This window comes from Clupea harengus, chromosome 22 (assembly GCF_900700415.2).
Source record: "Clupea harengus chromosome 22, Ch_v2.0.2, whole genome shotgun sequence".
Classification (NCBI taxonomy): Eukaryota; Metazoa; Chordata; class Actinopteri; order Clupeiformes; family Clupeidae; genus Clupea; species Clupea harengus.
The window spans coordinates 18681984-18702000 of record NC_045173.1 but is presented as its reverse complement, the minus strand read 5'-3'; the positions used below and the strand labels follow the sequence as shown (position 1 = coordinate 18702000).

Genomic DNA, 20017 nt, shown 5'->3' with positions numbered 1-20017 from the left:
TTATTCACACACATAATACTCTTGTGTGACCATTCTGAGATAGTGAGAGGGAGAGAGAGGGATAAAGAGAAAGAGAGAAAGGAGAAAGGGAGAATTGAAATTGTAGACTTGTAGAGCGAATTAGATGAAATACTTCAAGAAGAGGTTAAATTAAGGTATGATGAAAACAAAAAAGAGAAAAAGAAAGAAAGAAAGCGGAAGAAAGAAAAAGGAGTGTAGGCCATATGTAAGCTGAATGCTGGGGGCGGTTAAACTGATGGCTGGGCTTCCATTAATCTTATCATAGGCTATTAGATTTGCCCAGCAGCCCACCGACTCGCACTGCCTCTACCACTCACAGTTTATATATTTCACCAGGAATGGACCGTCATCTCTCTCTCTGTCTCCCACTCCCTCTCTTTCCTATTTTAGAAAGCGTTACCGAATATTGTTTTTGAAAACATAGGAAGGAGAAGGGGTGTGAAGGAGAGAAAGAATGAGGGGAAAGGAAAATGGAGAAGAGAGAAAGAAGAGTGAGTGAGTGAGAGAACGAGAGGAGTACGAGGGAGAGAGTGAGTGAGAGAAAGAGAAAAGTAAAAGAAATACAGGGCAACTTGTTGAAGTGTGCAGGTGGGGATTCTTGAACAGGAAAGGGGCAGGTCACAGGTGAGACGCTTTCTGCAGGTCTGTGATTGGATGATGGAAAGCCCACCTGTGTCATAACTTTATTTTAGGAGATTTAACACCAAAATAAACGGAGACAAACCACTACCAGCCATTACTTTCACTTACTTCCAACCTTTCATAGCATTCAGAGTGGACACACGGGCCGTGCTGTGGCGGTGCAGGTTCACCGGCTAGTGGTGAGGAAGGTGACGAGGATCTCCCTCCCTTAAACATCTCTGTCCTCTGCCCACCACTTATATATTGTTGTGCCTCCGCGTTTGCTGAATAAAAAAATTGTAAAAAATGTAATTTTTAAATGCTTAAATAAAAAAGATACCTATAATACACATTTCAGCTCCAGAGGCGAAGTGCAAAGGTGACAAAGCTGACTAGCCCTGTCTGCAGGACTAGAGATGATGCTGCTGTCCAATTCTCATTTGGACATTTACAACTGTACATATGGTAAAAATCTTCTAAGAGGCACAAAAAATACCCATGTTCAGGTTTACACAAATCTCCGATGTCTAGAAGAAGCTGCTGTGATTCATATTGGCCTATGCTGACATGGGTGGGCTGCCTGTAGCCAACCAGAACACTTTTATGAAACACACGACTCCTACGCATGCCTTGACACATCTGTCACATCAACCTCCCTCAACAGACAGACAGACAGGGAAGGAGAGAGGGAGTGAGAGAGAAACAGGAAGAGAGAGAGGGAAATAGAGAAAGAGCAACACAGAGGAAGAAGGAGAAACAGAGAGAGAGAGAGAGAGAGAAAGAGAGAGGGAAACGGAAAAAGAGATACAGTTCTTTGTTTGGTTCACATAAAGCATCTCCATTGTTTGCCGTAGTGTGATGGATGGCACTACTTGGATGGGACAGCGTTATTACATCACTGGATGGTAGGATATAAATAATGAGAGATCACAGAGAGAGAGAGAGAGAGAGAGAGAGAGAGAGAGAGAGAACTCATAAACAACTATTTGACAAGCCTCAGTCTTCATCCAGCTGAAGTCACTCCCTCTTATTAAACCAGGAACAGGCCTGCACACCCTGCCCTCCCTTAATCACCCAAAGCCCACCCTCCACTTAGTGGCCAGATTAATGCATTAGTGGGGTAAAATGCGCTGATCAAGGACTTACTGTTCCTGGCAGTGGTGGCTTGAGAGGGAGTGTGGGGCGCCTGAGCCAAATGAGGCTACTCCATTTTGTTTTGCGCTCCCTCTTATCTGGGAGAAAGCTCTGTGTGAACTGGAGGCTAATGGGGATTTCCCTACCCGCTGATTGCATTGACCAGGGGTCATCGATCACATTCTGTCTGGTATGGACGTGCCGTGTCGGTGGGCCAGAGACACGCGTCAATTCCTGTTGGAATGGAAAGCCGTCAAAGTGACTGCTCGCCACAGACATCACTGTCATCATTGCCATTATCATTGTCATCATCATCATCAATTCTTCTGTGTTACTCACAGGCCTCCAAGCAGATTACATTTTGTCAGCGGACCATTTGACCCCACTGTATATTAGGTTTCTTCAGATAGTGTATGCTTCTTACTTAGCACAAGGTTGCTTTCATATACATTTTACATTTTATTTTATTTTTCATTTTACATTTTATAGTTCATCACTCAACTTGACTCAACCACACAACTCATAAAAGGTTTTCTTGTAAGTGAAAAATATAGTTATCTAGGCAGAATGTGCTTCTTTCCATGTATAAATTAAGAGGACATTGACAGGTTAATTGTGTTCACTACTATTCTACCAGTTGACTCACCAGTGTAATTATGATCAGCATGAGGTTCAGTGTGTTAACGCTGTTAACTCTGTAAGATGTCTATGCTTGCTGAGAGCAGGGTACTTAACAGCTGGGATGAAGAGGGCTAGTCTCAGAGGAAAGTTTGCGGCAGCAGAGTTATGTGCTGTTCAGTTCCATGGAAAATACGGCATGGTTTTGGTTTTGTTTGGCTGGAGTCTGTTTGAGGTTTGCACAGTGTGTGTGTGTGTGTGAGTGTGTGTGTGTGTGTGTGTGTGTGTGTGTGTGTGTGTGTGTGTGTGTGTGTGTGTGTGTGTGTGTGTGTGTGTGTGTGTGTGTGTGTGTGTTTGAGAGGAACAGTGGCTGGGCTCAGGGAGCTTGGGGTGTGTGTGTGTGTGTGTGTGTGTGTGTGTGTTCGAGCGTGTTTGTCTGTCATGTCGTCTGAGCACTGAGTGTTCCTGGAAAGATGATGTCAAACGGATGAGGGGAGGTGATTGACCGGGGTTGGGAACCCGTCCCTCGATGCTCTTCAAACAACAAAAATGGGGGTCAGGAGAGACTCCCGAAAAGTCAAGAGGGAACGGAAAAAAAAGGAAATTTGTGAAAACCCACGTGTCCAATCTCTCTCATCCTCTGTAAAAACCCCCACCTCACCCCCATGCCTGAGAAAATAAACTATGTGTGTGTGTGTGTGTGTGTGTGTGTGTGTGCGTGTAGCAGTGACTGGGCTCCCATCCCGCCTGCCCTGTGGCCTCGTCCCCCATCTGCAGCTGGGACACTGATCAGGACAGCCGTGTCCCTTCAAAGCTTTTTCTCTTTCCTCCTCTCATTCTGAACACACATATGCACGCACACACACACACACACACACACACACACACTCACACTCACACTCACTTCCTCTCTATCTCTTTCTCCCTCCCTCTCCCTCTCTCTCTCCGCCTCTCTCTCTCTCCGTAAAACACACACTAAAAAGAGAATGGGAGAGAGATGGAGAGAGAGAGATGGATAGAGAGAGAGAGAGAGAGAGAAATGTGAACAGTCTAGAGTCATGCACTACCTGTATCACTGAAACCCTGTGTGAATTTAAACTGATGGCCCATGATTAGCAGCACAGTGGCCCGTGCCACGTGACAGTCCATGATTACATGATCTGTTTGTGTTTCTACATCTGTGTCTGTCCTGAAAACCCCACCCCACCCCCCCACCCCTCCTTCCGGGCCTTGGGTTGTGCGAGTGGCCTAGCACGTAGTCATGGCTTGGTGCGGACTTAATTAAAGTTTAGTCACCGCACTCCTGAGAACGGACCATTCCATAGCCCCTCCGCTCAGACTCAGACGTCCCTGAGACTAGAGTTTGTTTTCTCACTGGCTCTCTGGCGATTTTGGTGGGAGTTTTTAGAACATTAAGGACCTTCACCCTGCTTGTTATTCAGCAGCGAGGTGGCTTTCAGAAACCAAAACACCCCTCTCAGTCCCGTCTTTCTGTCTCTCTCTCTCTCTTTCTCTCTCTATGTCTGTCTCTGTGTGCATGTTGACTTTGTGAGAAACCAATCAGAAACAGAAAATAAGGAGCTGTTACACTGTCTGGATTTGATAAAGGAAATATTTTAGTGGTGATGTCTTATAGGGCCTCAAATAAGAGATTGTCCAAAGGGATCACAGACATACCAATACACATACCTATATCTTACCTCTACCTTGTACCATCCCTGTAGATTCTTGTTGTCTTAATTCTTTTTGGGGACTTTTTTTGTGCATTAGCTTACGTCTCTCTTTACACGAATGCAAATGGGAAAATGTACCATAAAACCATGTGCAACTTGCCGCATTTTCTTTCTTTTTCAGAGCAAAAACTAATATTGCATCTTTAAATAGCTTTGGATGAAAGCACCTGCTAAATGAATAAATCAAATGCAATGGGGTGAAATATGGTATGTCTTAGACGAGAGACCATAGTTCACTAACTTATATGATATCTGTGGGTTAGACTGAAAGAATGATGAATTAATTAATTAACAAATGAAGGTAGTGAGAGGGAGGGAAAGGGTTTCAGAGGCAGCTTATTAGGAGGGAGGAGATAAGGTTCTAACTGTGAGGATTTGAAGGGATAATCAATAGGCTTTAACAGAAGCCTTATCTCCTTATTACTTTTCCCAACAGAGGAATGACCACAGCTCAATGTTGAGGTGAGATAGCACAGCTAAAGCTCCTTAGTGGCCGGTCTCTATCGATGCCTTCATAGAATGGCAGGACAATGTGTGTTCTTTTCATACCAGTTAAAAAAAAACGGAACAGTCTGAAGATGAAGACTTTGTTTTAAGAGTGGAGTTTGAGCATTTTCTGTCTATGTAGCACTATCATGTTGGATTTGTTTGTCAGTTCTATGTGTGACACTTGGCAACAGTGACCAAATCTATCAGTGAGTGTTTCTACTAGAAGGACACATTCCAAAGGCTAAAATGCGTAGAATTCTCCATATCTACACACACCTTTAAATGCCTGCATATTTGCTTAAAAATGAAAACTAATTTCCAGTGAATGTATAGTATGTCTTACCTACAATGCAATGGCTTGTCCTCGTAATAAAACATCTTTTTGACACAACTTTATGCTTTCCTAAATGCTTATACAGTATCACTGGTGCTGCTTTACCTTTGTGGCTTCAGTATCACATATACTCTGGTATGATATGACACAGAACAGGAATGGCTTCTATTAATGTTGACGAATGATGCTTCTCACAAATGTTAGACCAGCAATCTGTTGGATGGTCTTGTTAATGAGCTTGCCTAATCAAATTTAAATTGAGTGTCTCCAAGCTATTTATTTGATTGTGTTCATATTTGATGTAATTAAATGGGTGTTTAAATGTTTTGTGTGTGTGTGTGTGTGTGTGTGTGTGTGTGTGTGTGTGTGTGTGTGTTTGCTTGCAGATTACGGTGCCTGGTGAAACAGTTGGAGAGGGGAGAGGCATCCCTGGTTGACCTCAAGAAAAACCTTGAGTATGCAGCATCTGTGCTTGAGTCTGTGTACATTGAGGAGACAAGGTAAAGTATATACAGTACATTTAACAAGCAGAAAACCTACCTGTGTAGACCATGACAAATGCTCTAATAAAATAGAAAATAATCAATCAATGTACACCATTTAGGCAATGTCCCTGATAAACCATAGAGTACAAGGACATAGTTTATAGTTACAGAAAGCACATATCTTTGAGAAGTCATGTGTGTGTGTGTATGTGTGTGTGTGTGTGTGTGTGTGTGTGTGTGTGTGTGTGTGTGAGAGAGAGAGAGAGAGTGTGTGTTAGTGTGTGTGTATGTGTGAGTGTGTGTGTGTGTGTGTGTGTGTGTGTTTATATGTGTACATGATTGGGGCGGGGGTGGGGGGGTGGCTGGCTGGTGGATGATGAAAGACTGCAGCTTAAGAGTGGGACATGATTCAGGGGGTGGATAGCAGCTGGCCATTGAGGGTGAGATCACGCTGACTGGCGGCACTCTTCACAAATCACCCGGTGAAACAATGAAACAGCACCCTCAGCCCTGGCGGAGGAAGACAGAAGACAATCACTCTCTGGCATCAATGGAATGGGTGCAAGGGTGCACAGGCCATAAATTAGGACTTACTGTAGGTCATATGCTGTATGATTGCATCTGTATGATTGATTGATTGAATACTTTCAAGAGGCTCCATCTCAATGTCATCCCACTTTAGTCTTTAGGAGGGCTGTTATCGTTAACAGTAACTGATATGATTTAATATGGTCTTATCTATTATTTGGAATTTTTGGCTTGGCCCATCTCTAGAAATGAATGTGGACTATGAGCTATTTTTCTGTAAAGGAAATCTTCTGACCAGGCCTTGTCCTGTATGAAACTGGGATATATAAGGTTCCTTATATATAAATAAGTTTAAAATCTCTTTTTTAATCAGACACCTCTCCATCTCGGATGGCCTAATTATATATGTGCAGCACTGTTATTTATAGGTTACTAACTACAGCTGTCAGACCTTTGCCTAAGGCTTTCTATGACACCACTGCTTGGTTAGGAAATGATGCATCAATCTGTAGCAACTCTAATTAAATCGGGCTACATTATTTGCTCTCATCTGACATGCCAATGAGTTTTTCTTCTTCGTTCATGAATGTGAAATTTTATGAAATTGTAAAACATATGCTGCAGGCACTAAAATGCCCGCTGTTGTGGAACACAGATTTAGTGTGACCTTTGGTCTAACAAGAGAACATGTTGAGGAGGATTAAGCACAATCATGAAGTTACACAGTTACATAACTGGCTCTTCTCTGGCTGGTGGGATAAGGGAGAGTTTAGCTACAGGACATGAACACTTACTGGACCACGTCCTTGCTGCTAAACTCATGGTGTCTTCTATTCTTTCTCTTTCTATCTCCCTTTTCTCTCTCCATCTCTATTTTTTCTCCCTCCCGGCTTCACTCTCTCTCTCCTACACTCTCCTCCACTTTGTCTCTAACTCCCTCCCTTTATCTCTCCCTCCCTCACTCTTTTTCCAATTCTCCCATCCCTCTTTCTCTCCCCTCTTTTTCTCCATATCTTTTTTCTCTTGCTGCATTCCTGTCTGTCTCATTCTTTCTCTTCCACTTTCTCTCTGACTCTTTCTCCCTTTCTCTCACCTTCCCTCACTCGTTTTCTCTCTCCCCACTCACTTACCCTCCCCATTTTCCTCTCTCTCTCTCTATCTCTGTCTCTGTCTCTCTCTCTCTCTCTCTCTCTCTCTCTCTCTCAGGCGGTTGGTGGACACCGAGGATGAGCTCAGTGACATCCAGTCGGACTCTGTGCCGTCGGAGGTGCGTGATTGGCTGGCGTCCACCTTCACGCGTCAGATGGGTCTGATACTGCGGCGCACGGAGGAGAAGCCTCGCTTCAGGAGCATTGTGCACGCCGTGCAGGCCGGCATCTTTGTCGAGAGGTGAGTTGGCACTGGGCTCGAACCAAACCAAACATCCAACCAAACTCCCCGTCTGTGTGACTGGGACAACACAAAAACCCAGAATAAACTCAATATCCCTTTCAGAGTCTCACACAAGAGCAAGAGGAATCATTTCTAGTTTGTTTCATAACTTGCTGAATTTAATTTGGGCCAATTTTGTATAAGTTGGCCTTATTTTATTTTCAGTAAAATGCCTATAAAAAAAACTACTAGCGAACAATATGTATACACCAAACAAAGACATCTGGCAACTCTGTTATTATTCTAAATCTAGAGCTGTTTTTTAGCAACAATATTGTACTTCTAACAGTACATTTACATCAGCCCAGGGCCTTCATGCTTTCATTGTGGTGGTTTCCTTGTTGTTTAAGTCTGCTTTGTGAAACTGATTTCTGCATTCTTCCATTTTGGCTCTGCGAGCTGAAAGCGGTGCTTGAGTAAGTGACTTACCCTGCGCCATACATCACAGTTGGCCTGACAGGCGTGCAGAAGTGCCATCGCTCTGCCAAAACGACATATTCTGGTGTGGCTTTGTGTGCGGGGATAGGGCTTTTTATCAGGCAGCGTTAGGGCACTCCATTGCGTTTCAGGACACATCGCTCAGATGAATTGGAATAAAGCAATAAGTGATTTGCTCACACCAAAGGAAAAGATATAGTGAGGGAGAGCTATTAAAAGTGTGTTTTGTTTAGTTTTTTGGGGGGGGTTGGTATTTATTCTGTGAAGGTTATCTCTTGGATGTGAAGGTTATGGATTTTTCCAGTGGGCTGTTATTTTAGGGGGGGGGTTCTGAGGCGCTGAGACGTGTTCCTTTGAAAGTCGGCTGGTGTCTCCTGCTCATGTGTTTATCTCTCTGCTGCAGGATGTACCGCCGCACCTCCAACATGGTTGGGCTCAGCTACCCCCCGTCTGTCATAGGTGTGCTCAAGGTACTGGAACATAAACACAAACAAACAAACAAACAACAAGCAAGCCACTTGCACATGTTCCTGTATGGCAGTGTGCATTTCTGTGTGGCTGACACACACACACACACACACACACACACACACACACACACACACACACACACACACACACACACACACACGCACATTCACACACACACACACTCACGCGTGCGCACATACGCGCACATACTCACACACACACACACACACACATACACACACACACACACACACACACACACACACACACACACACACACACACACACACACACATGCATATACACTCATATACACACAGAAATGTTCAGCTCAGGAATTAATAACAAGCAAATATGCTGCCATACCTCTATCTTCATGCAACCCCATACCCCAACACACACAAATACAGTCTAAGTATGCTCTACTGACTTCTCAGTTCTAACAGTGACGTTCATGTTTCCACAGAATGTTGATAGGTGGTCATTTGACGTGTTTGCTCTGAATGAGGCCAGTGCTGATCATTCACTCAAGTTCATTTTCTATGAGCTCCTCACCAGATACGACCTCATTAACCGCTTCAAGGTTTGTGACTAACAATGAAGACTACTTAGTTTTTCAAAATGTCAAACACTGCAACATGTATAACGAAGAGAGGATTAAACGTATTTATTGACCGAGAGCAAAGAAAGGCATAATGATTCTGTATGAATGATAGCACCTCTTAGTGTACTTCATTGGTATTGCTTCACAATTGATGCACTTGACACTAATTGAGTATCAAAGTGTGACATCACTTCCTGATAGCAACAGCAAAACAAAAATACGGGAGTTTTCCAAAGTGTTGAATATGTTCTTAAGCAAAAAGGCTGAATGCTGTTCACCGTTACCTGACTATATGTCTGGCACTGCTTAAGTACTGTGGACATGGCCAGTTTGATAGATAGATTGACAGATAGACGGATTCTTTATTCATCCCGAGGGAAATTTAGGATTGTTCATTCTCATGGGTTTTCAAACCATCCTCAGATCCCCATATCGGCGCTGGTGTCGTTTGTTGAGGCGCTGGAGGTGGGCTACAGCAAACACAAGAACCCGTACCACAACCTCATCCACGCCGCAGACGTCACGCAGACTGTCCACTGCCTGCTGCTCAAGACCGGCATGGTGGTGAGTATCACAACACAACACAACAGAATGGCACAAGAGTCATCTCCCTTTATCTTTTATTGCTTTCTCTCTTGGACCACCTGATGGAGCTCGTTGCTATGGGTACCATGTGACACTGCAGGGATGCACCTTATTGACTGCTACTCTGTTAACCGTAATGGAATTATTGAATATCGAACCAAGCGCAAATCAGCTAGCCCTATGGGCTTAGTGTCCGCACTGTTCTACTTGGAACAACCCGGGAATTTAACGCATGTATGTCAAGCCTTCAAACACACAGGCTCTGCACACTTGGCAAACTTAGGGTTAGAGTGCATATGAGAGTTTCCACTGGGTGTGTTGTGAGTTTCTAACTACATGTGTATGGCTGACAAAAACATACATGTCCACACTAGGTGGAATTTGACAACTTTAGAAAAGATGTACTGTGTGATCTTATAACAGAGTTCATGATCAACAGCCAAAGTTTCTGAGTAGCTCTGGTCCGTCCTGTCGTGCCACATGTTCGGACAGTACAGTTGAAGCATACCTCTGGCACATTTACTGCTTGGAGGCCTTCGGTAGGGACACCTGAGTCAAGCAACTGCCATCCCAATCCAATTTCCCGTGTGAGTCGATCTGAAATCAGGGTTTGATGCGAGAACACTTCAAATCCCTCGAGTGAAAAACACGAGGACTGCATGGAGAGCACTTGAAAGCCCTGCAGATTATATCCCTAACCCAAATGTACTCCACCATGAAGCGTGTACTTCTGTCATAAAACATGTTCAGCTGCTTTTTGAGAAAAATCTCACGCAAGTCTGCGCTTAGATGGCAAGAGGGGCAACAGCTGTGCTTCCCAAGTAATCTGGTCATATCCCGGTTCAGTATTTAAATGATTTAATGGCTTTTGAAAAATCTATGCACATGAGAAAATGACATCCGTTTTTTTTTTCCTGGAAAATCGAACGGCCTTCAGTGGGGAAAGGGCTTTGAAATGCTAATCCTGGTTTAATCATCCGTGACTCTGTAGTAAAGAGACACGAGGTGTGAAATGAAAAAAGGAAAAAAATTTGCTGTATGTCTAAAAAAAAAAACCTGTATATGTGAGATATAGAAATTGACTTCACACTCATTCAAGTGAGGAAGGAAGGAAAGAAAAGAAAGATCCAGGAGTGTTTACACAAACTTACATTTGACTTTTAAATCAGCTGACATTTACAAAAAGCTGCATTTGTTCAACCAGTTATTTCACAGTCTCTTGACCAATGGCGACTGGCTAGCCTCCACCTTAAGGCATATTCCTGGCTACAGGAAAGCCTTGGCTTGCCTTGTGTACTGCCAACCCCTCTCTCTTTCTCTCTTTCTCTTTCTCTCTCTCTCTCTCTCTCTCACACACACACACATACGCACATACACACACACGCACACACACTCTCCCCATACCTGCTTGGATCTCCTCAAACACTGTTTATTTAATCATGTTAATAACATCGCTCTGGCAGGTTGTCAACACTGCATGTTCTGTGGATAACTGCATTACTGAGCCCAGAGCTGTTTGGGAAGGTGAACACCATCAATCACTTAACTCCCCCCCCCACACACACACACACACACACACACACACACACACACACACATCACCCATTCTTCAACCCCCACCACCCCATTAAATAAACAATCAGCTGTTCATTCATAACCCCATATAGTGGCAGGCGCTGGCTCCAATCCAACACCGAGCTGGAGCGGGTGTGCTGGACGCAGGCCGATTGCAGGCCGGGTCTTGGCCAGATACGGCCCGGAGACAGATGGTGTCTGGGAAAGGTAGCCCTGAAGGGATGCCGAGAAAAGGGCCCATCTGTATCCGGCCTCTGACAGGTGTTGATATTCTGTAGCTATCACTGGTGAATATCAATCACGTCACCCCTATTAAAGCCTTTCAAATTGAGGAAATACACCCGAAATACACTGACACACACACACACACACACACACACATACACACATGCACCTATGCTAAGTCTACAGAAACAGTGTGAAGTTAAAACATGCACACACAACACAACACAACACAACTCACACCTGAGAAAGAGAGAGAGAGAGAGACAGAGAGTGAGAGAAAGAGAGAGAGAGAGACGTATAAAAATTGCAGCCTAGTTGTAGTTTTAATGAACCATTGTCATTAGTGTGTACACCAAAAATGGCGTGTCACTGCTTATTAGCCTGTCAGCATGTGGTCATACGTAAGTGTGCTACCTTCAGTGGGTTTTTAACTATAGGAATATAGAAACCCTTCCAGTTTGCACCTGGTTCTTGTATGCACTCAACTTAGACATGCCACAGCAGGTCCACAGCAGGGCCAGAGCAGGGCCACAGCAGGGCCACAGCAGGGCCAGATAAGGGCTACAGCCATGCTGTGCCAGGTCCAATCCAATTTCATTTGTTACCCCGCCTATAAGCTGCAACACAATGACTGTTTTTTTTTTGTCTGTTCGATGTATATTAGAAATGCGCCACCAAACATTCCTATAGCAGCAATAGCTCTGGTGAGTCACTCTGTGATCACCCGCAGGCAAACCAGTCACCCTCCGCACGCAAGTACATGATAGGGCTAGTAGTCATTTGATCAGGTTATTAACTTCCAACATGGCGGTCATGGAGCGGGTGCTGTTTTCTGTTTTGATCAGCCAGTCACGACTCAAGCTGAAGAAATGTACACTGGGCTTCTAAAGATAGCGGCAAGTAATGGGGTGTGTCAAAATGCGTTTCTGATGGTGGTGTGTTGGTGCAAAAAAGGAAGGGGGAAATGGCTCTGGTTTCCCTCTATTAAGTCTGGTTAGACTGATATAGATGTGGAAATGCTCGTGAGATCCATTTTGTCCCCTGTGTATTTACAGATTTTTGTTGCAGTGATATTCTCCTTTGTCTTATCTCTGTTCTGTTTTCTCTCTGTGCTTTTTATCTCATCTGCTTCTTCTTGTTTCTGTCCTCTACATTCCATTCTTCTTCCACCATACTTCTTCTCTCCTTGTCTTTCTCCTTTTTTCCTCTCCTCTCCCGTTCTCATCTTTCCCCCCTTGTCTCCTCTCCTATCATCTATCCCCCACATCCTCCTCTCTCCTCTATCCCCCTCATAATCCTCTCTTCTCTTTACATCTCTTCTCTTTTCTTCTCATTTTTTCTCTTCTTTTCTCTTCTCTTTCCTCTCTTTTCTTCATTTCTCTTTTCTTCTCCGCTCTGCTCCTCTCTTCTCTTCTCCTCTTCTTCTCTCTTCTCTTCTCTTTTCTTCTCTTCTCTTCTCTTCTCTTCTCTTCTCTTCTCTCCTCTCCTCTCCTCTCCTCTCCTATCCACTCTTCTCTTCATTTCTCCTCTCTTCTCTTCTCTTCTCTTCTCTTCTTTTCATTTCTCTTCTCCTCTCTTCTCCTCTCCTCTCTTCTCTTCATTTCTTTTCTCCTCTCTTTTCCTCTCCTCTCTGTTATATCTTTCAGCACTGGCTGACTGAGCTGGAGATTTTCGCCATGCTCTTTGCTGCTGCTGTCCATGACTATGAGCACACAGGAACCACAAACAACTTCCACATCCAGACAAGGTAACAGCAAGCCTAACAAATGGAAGTCAATCCACTTCCAATTCAAATCAATGAAACATCACTGTCTAACAGGGAGGAAATGTGTTGTCTGTCCAACCATAAAGACATCAAAGGCACCTTTAATAAATCACAAAATGGATGCAAATTATTCGGTAGTCATCACTCATCATACAAAATATGCAACTCCATAAAATGTTAGAAACATTAAAGTTGGACGTTCACAATAGACATTTTTATGAACTACATAAAAGTGCACAACATCAGTTAATAAAACTTAAATCAACAGCCATGCACAATGCAACAATGAAATTAACTCATAAATCTTGTAACAAAAAGACAAAAAAAACTAAAAAGTTTCATGTTGTACTAGGCAGAGATGATTGAAGAACAAAATGACCCTCAGAAACAATAGCTACAACCAGGCTTGTCGCTGAAAGCAGAGTACTGTGTGTACCCAGAAAGCAGTCGACTATGGCACGAATCTGGCTCTGATCTGGCTCTGATACGGCCATGTTCTGGCACTGGTCAGAGATCAGCTGCTTTGTGTGTGACCACAGATCAATGGCTGTCTGTTTGTTTTGACTTCCAGGTCTGACACGGCCATGCTGTACAATGACCGCTCTGTGCTGGAGAGTCACCACGTCAGTGCAGCATATCGCCTCCTTCAGGACGACGACGAGATGAACATCCTCTACAACCTGTCCAAGGATGACTGGAGGTAAGCAGCTCACTGCTGCAAAATTATAGCTTTCCCTTGACCTATTCCATGCGTATACATTTAATATATACAGTATGTTCCAAACAATTATCTCCCATCTCCCATTACATGTTATGTGTTGACAGGTTGCATAGATAGTGCTGAACAGACAAGCATGTGTGTGATATAGGACTAGGGATGAGAATTGATAAGATTTTAACGATTCCGATTCCATAACGATTCTTTCTTATTGATTCGATTCCTTATCGATTCTCTTATCGATTATTTTTGGGCAAGGAAAAAAAAAAAGAGTACAAACAAGTTTATTTACATACATTTTCTTTTAAATAATATTCTCTGAATAGACGATGCACAGCATATGCAGTATGTATGTATACATTTACATGTTTTAAATAACCAAAAACAAACCTAAGAATAGGTCAACAAACTCTTAAAGTAGGGTCCAGAGACCCATAGCCTAGGGATCCTTTTCCTTGATGGGGTGCCAGGGGGTCCCAACAAAGAAAAAAAGTATTTGTTTTGACTATAATTCCAACCATAAGTAACAGAATTTATGACTGATTTGGTAATGGGTTTCATACCATTTTTGTAATAAAACATCTAAACTCAAAAATCTCATCAGATGGGGGAGCCTGGAAAATAGTCTTATCAAATAGGGATCCCTCCCTGGTCTAATTTGTGGCAGTTTAGGTGTCCTTGATATACCAGAGTTTGAGAACCGCTGTGCTAAATAATATTTGAACATGCCAATTACAGTGTATTCACCTTGAACTAAAAACAAAACTGATATAAACAAAAAGTGAAAGCTGGTTTACACAATGAAACAAATGGCACTAACACAATAGACCGTTAGAGTTTACCTTCAATATTAACAGATGAAGCGCTAATGTTAGCCACACTGCTGTTGCTTGGTTGAGATTAATTAACGTTATCTTCACTCCATAGCGCTCAAAAACGCGACATTCCTGCAAAGTTATTGCATGCAGTATTGACAAATGTTTCGGAGTAATGGTAGTTTCCCCCCTTTGACGAAAGAGACGTTTTGCAAGCACTGTGGTCGTCTTTTTGCGTGAAATATAACCACACTTTTGAACACCATGTTGGCTGCAGTCTAAAACAAAACAAAGCTGCGTGCACGTGACATACCTAATCTAATTAATTAATTAATTAATTAAGACCTTTGTCAGGTTTTTAATGGCACACACGACACACTGGAACACACACGTGCATATATGGAGGCGACACAGGACACACACACACACGCAGGTAGGCCTGAGGTCGCGGTGACTTTTTCCCATCCTGGACCGTCCTTCCCAAAGGACCCCCCAGGAGCAGTGGGCAGCTTTGCAGCGCCCGGGGACCAAGTGAAGTGAACTGTCCATCTTTGGTCAGGGATGGACATGAGTTCTGTTATTTTGCATGTTTTTACTGTTGGGGTTCTTAGTGGAGGAAACCCCTTGTGAACACGGGGAGAACATGCAAACTCCACACAGAAAGGCCCGGGAGATAGCCCACCTGAGCACTGTGCACTCTGGGGAGGACCTGCCCCCCAGAGCCAACAGCGCCCCATGCGGGAATCGAACCCATGACCTTCTTGCTGTGAGGCAGCAGTGCAAGCAACTGAGCCACCGTGCCACATGTACGGCACTTATATCGACACCGGAATCAAAAATCGAAAAATTAATATTTCAATTTTTTTAAATTTTTTTTTTAAGTATTGATAGCGGAATCGAAAAGGATTTTGGCTAACGATTCCAAGGAATGGATGCTGTGAAAAAAGCTGGTCGCTTGTTTGCATTGAAGAGCTTTGACCAGTCGTTGCTGTTGCAGGCTCTCAGCTGTGAGGGAGTAGACTTGAGAGGCGTGTTTCAGGCATGTCTGTAGAAGGAGAGTTCAATAAGACACACATGAAGAGTTCCCATTAGCAGCTTACTCTGCTGGAACTGGGTCAGATTCACCCTGTCCCGGAGTCAGACGCCATTTTAGAGAGGGTGATCTGATCAGTCGTGTGTGTGTGTGTGTGTGTGTGTGTGTGTGTGTGTGTGTGTGTGTGTGTGTGTGTGTGTGTGTTTGTTTAGAGAGCTAAGGGCGCTGGTGGTGGAGATGGTGCTGGCCACAGACATGTCCTGTCACTTCCAGCAAGTCAAGGCCATGAAGAACTTCCTGCCGCAGCCAGAGAGGTAGGTGGCCTGTCACACCTTCACGACACAGCCTCATACACCACTCTCATACCATTCACACACACGCACACACACAGCGCCCATACATACCACTCACACGCATCGCTCACACACACATTCACACACAGCGCTTACACATACCACTCTCTCTCTCAAACACACACACACACTCGCATGTATCATCACAGACACTATTCATATACCACACTCAAACCACACACACACATGCACACCACTCACACACACCTCTCCACACCCTTTCATCTCAGCAAAGACACGGTGCTGGGTTGCCCAGGGCTACACACACACACACACACACACACACACACACACACACACACACACAAACCCTCGTACTTTTGTCCTCTCTGACTCACATCTATGCAGTGATTTATGCAGTTTTCTACTATGTACTACAATTTTGTAGACTTTTCCTCTGAGGGAAAGAAGTTCTCATTTAATATTATTTTACGGAGTGATAATGTTCTTCTTGTAAGGGTCTCGCATAGGGTTTTAGATAAATAATATATGATTTCATTATACGTGAGCAGGAGTCCAGATTGTTTAATTGCAAACTCTGAAAGGGTGATTTAGTTTTGTAATAAGTTTCAGTGACAGATGGGTGAGAGAATACCCTCAGCCAGACCATAAAAAGTCTCAGTGATGAATGAAACCTCTCTCACCACCAGCTCAAAACTTACTCCATCTTCTCTTTGTTCTTCACCCCCCAAGTCATTTCTCTCTCTCTCTCTCTCTCTCTCTCTCTCTCTCTCTCTCTCTCTCTCTCTCTCTCTCTCTCTCTCCCTCTGTCTCTCTGTCCCTCTCTCTGTCTCTCTGTCCCTCTCTCTCTGTCTCTCTCTCTCTCTCTGTCTCTCTGTCCCCCTCTCTCTGTCTCTCTCTCTCTCTCTCTCTTTCCAACTCTATCTCTCTCTGTCCCTCTCTCTCTCTCTCTCTCATTGTTCCCCCACCGCTCTTTGTCTGTTAAGTCTATGTTTCGCCTTGTTCTTTGTGGAACACTTTCAAACTACAAAAAAATAAAACTGTTAGCTAATGGAATATAAATGAATGTTAGACATTACAATGCATCCCACAACTCTGTGGCTAAAGCAACAATAAGTGACTTCTTCTTTCATACGATGGCCTTGATGAATGACAAGGGTGGAGTCCTCTCTTCAGATAAATTGCTCTAAAAGCCAGACATTGCTCTAGAGCTTGGTTTCCAACATGCTAAGATGGTTTCTGGCAGCACATACAGTATATAGCACATGTATAGTTATACTGTGGTAGTGTACGAGATGCCATTAAAGTTGTGGTCTACTGTCAATCAAGCTTCTGATTAACAGTAACACAATAATGGCAGACCATAGCAGTATGGTAATAAGCATGGTGAAGACAGATAGTGGATTATGGTGAAGACAGAAAGTGGACTGGGATGTGGACTATGGTGAAGACAGATATTGGACTGGGATGTGGACTATTCTGAAGACAGATATTGGACTGGGATGTGGACTATTCTGAAGACAGATATTGGACTGGGATGTGGACTATTCTGAAGACAGATATTGGACTAGGATGTGGACTATGGTGGCATATCATAAACGTTAAGATGAGGGGATTAACAGAGTAGAGTTGGCTGCTTTTGCTGGACACTTGAGCATTCTGTCAAGTCACTGTGCCTAGGTAGCTTTCACTTAGTTTGGCTCCCACCAGCCATAGCTCCCAGCTCAGTTTTCTCATTCGTGTTCAACCAGGCAGGCATTCAGTAGTTCTTCCAGCTTGTTTATCTGCCCCTTCCCATATCCCTCTCCCATCAATCACAGTTTGTTTGTTTGTTTGTTTTTAAAAGGTTATTCTAGTGCGTACAAATTAAGACCAATTACAATGTGGCTTATAAAGAATTAAATATTATAAAATTTAAGCTTCGGTAACCACACTCACATACAAACATACATGCACACACTCACACGCAGATACACACACATACATACATGCACACACTGATAAGCACTCATAACTGCTGCCACAAAAAAAACATAACAAATTAAATACACTATTCATCATGAATAGCTTATTGGGATTCAAAGTGTGAAGTCAATGAAAATACAGCAAACAGTTAGGAAAGTAATGAGATGAGATTTGAACTGACAATTTAATTTCCTATTTCGCTCTGGGATTGTGTGTGGGTGTGTGTGTGTGTGTGTGTGTGTGTGTGTGTGTGTGTGTGTGTGTGTGTGTGTGTGTGCAGCATTGACAAATCCAAGGCCATCTCTCTCCTCCTTCACACCGCTGACATCAGTCACCCGGCTAAGAACTGGGATCTGCACCATCGCTGGACCACCTCTCTGTTAGAGGAGTTCTTCAGACAGGTTTGTGTTTGTGTGTGTGTGTGTGTGTGTGTGTGTCTAGTGAACTCACACATGTGTGTCTCTCTCTCTGTGTGTATGTGTGTGTGTGTGTGTGTGTGTGTGTGTGTGTCACATAGACAAAGAGAGAGAAACTGAGATAGACTGAGATAGATAATCGACTGTAATAGCGTGACTGTTGTGTTTCTCTCCCAGTTTTGTCTGGTCTATTATCCCTCTCCACCAAGATGATAGACATGGGCTATCTGTAAGTGTCAGGATGAGGAGAGCCACTGTCCTCTCTCTCTCTCAGGCAGATATCACAAAGACCCTTCAGTCTGTGCTTCTCTCCAGAAATCTGTTATTGACTCAGAATCCAAAGAAGTGGTGATCACGCCTTGTGGAAAATCTTTTAGATAATCTTTGTAACATAGTCATTGGTCTTTGTCTCCTTGTCTCTCCCTAAATGGCTTTGAGAGTGTAAAACTGCAGCTAGCTATAAACCAGCGTAGTGAGTCATGTATATGGTTTTGGTTTGTTGTGTTTCATACTTGTGTAATTAAGAAGAAACAAACAACAAAAAACGAGCCCGATGTTTTGAATGTTTTGGTGAAATATTCACCCCATCTCTGTTTACGATTTTATGCTTTTAATTTTCCTAAATCACCTTTGTGCATCTACTGAAACGGCTCTTTTCTCTGTTTAAGTACTTGACTGCTTTTGACATGAGTCTTGGATAGAAGCAGACTGTTGAAGTGTTAATTGCTGATACAGTTTAGCTACAGTATACTTACACACAGTAAATGGCTACAGTTACACACTCCAACAGTTAACACACATCTACGAAACCAAATGTATAAAACAACACTTTACTCATGTTGACCTTAGTCAAGTTATAGGCATGTAAACAACCACACTGAAAAAGAAACATTTTCCATATAAAGTTGGTGAGGAAAGCAGTGTTGCGCTATTCTCTCTCCTTTGCTCCATGGTGCGAATCATTGGCACTCTCTGATTGATCTGACTGTAAGTGCTATTGAGGTTCCAGCCAACTGATAGATTTGCTCTTCTCTGTCTCCAGGGCGATAAGGAGGCGGACCTGGGCCTGCCCTTCTCCCCGCTGTGCGACCGCAAATCAACCATGGTGGCCCAGTCCCAGATTGGTGAGTCTGAGCAGGCATGCAGCTGGAACGAATGTGTGTGTGTGTGTGTGTGTGGGGGGGGGGGGGGGGTGTTAGTGTGTGTGTGTGTGTGGGGGGGTGTGTGTGTGTTGGGGAGGGGGGGGGGACAGGGATGCAGATGGAACAACATGCATCTGTTCCAGTTGGGAGCTAGGGTGTGTGTGTGTGTGTTGGTAGGTGTGTGTGTGTGTTGTCCAGTAAGCTATAAGCAATCAATGTTCAGCATCTATTTCAGCTAAAGTGTCGTTCTCCTCTTGCAGGGTTCATTGACTTTATCGTCGTGCCGACCTTCTCCGTTCTGACAGACATGACGGAGAAGATTGTCACGCCGCTCATCGACGAAGCGGCACACTCCAGCCTCGCTGGCTTCAGACGCTCCAGGTCAGCAGCAGCTCTTGACATTTCTTCAGTGGCAATACAGTCTGCTCTGTGGTATTGCCAACTACAGCACTGAAGCATGACTCAGTGGCTTACACACAATCTGCTGAGTCAGAGAAAGCAGAGCACTTTTCCAGATATTTCAAGGAATTGCACTTGTTCTGAAACACACATTATGT

The 20017-nt window shown here is 43.7% G+C and overlaps 1 protein-coding gene across 1 annotated transcript in view; it reads left to right on the top strand.

The window, feature by feature from the left end:
- pde1cb (phosphodiesterase 1C, calmodulin-dependent b) overlaps positions 1 to 20017 on the top strand; it is a 69893-nt gene that overhangs the window by 44470 nt on the left and 5406 nt on the right. Inside the window, exons 4-14 of the mRNA XM_031559373.1 lie at positions 5337 to 5450; positions 7170 to 7352; positions 8236 to 8302; positions 8770 to 8886; positions 9331 to 9471; positions 12939 to 13039; positions 13629 to 13757; positions 15836 to 15937; positions 18183 to 18303; positions 19361 to 19442; positions 19721 to 19841. Coding sequence (XP_031415233.1) covers positions 5337 to 5450; positions 7170 to 7352; positions 8236 to 8302; positions 8770 to 8886; positions 9331 to 9471; positions 12939 to 13039; positions 13629 to 13757; positions 15836 to 15937; positions 18183 to 18303; positions 19361 to 19442; positions 19721 to 19841 — 1278 coding nt within the window. The remainder of the gene's footprint in view (positions 1 to 5336; positions 5451 to 7169; positions 7353 to 8235; positions 8303 to 8769; positions 8887 to 9330; positions 9472 to 12938; positions 13040 to 13628; positions 13758 to 15835; positions 15938 to 18182; positions 18304 to 19360; positions 19443 to 19720; positions 19842 to 20017) is intronic.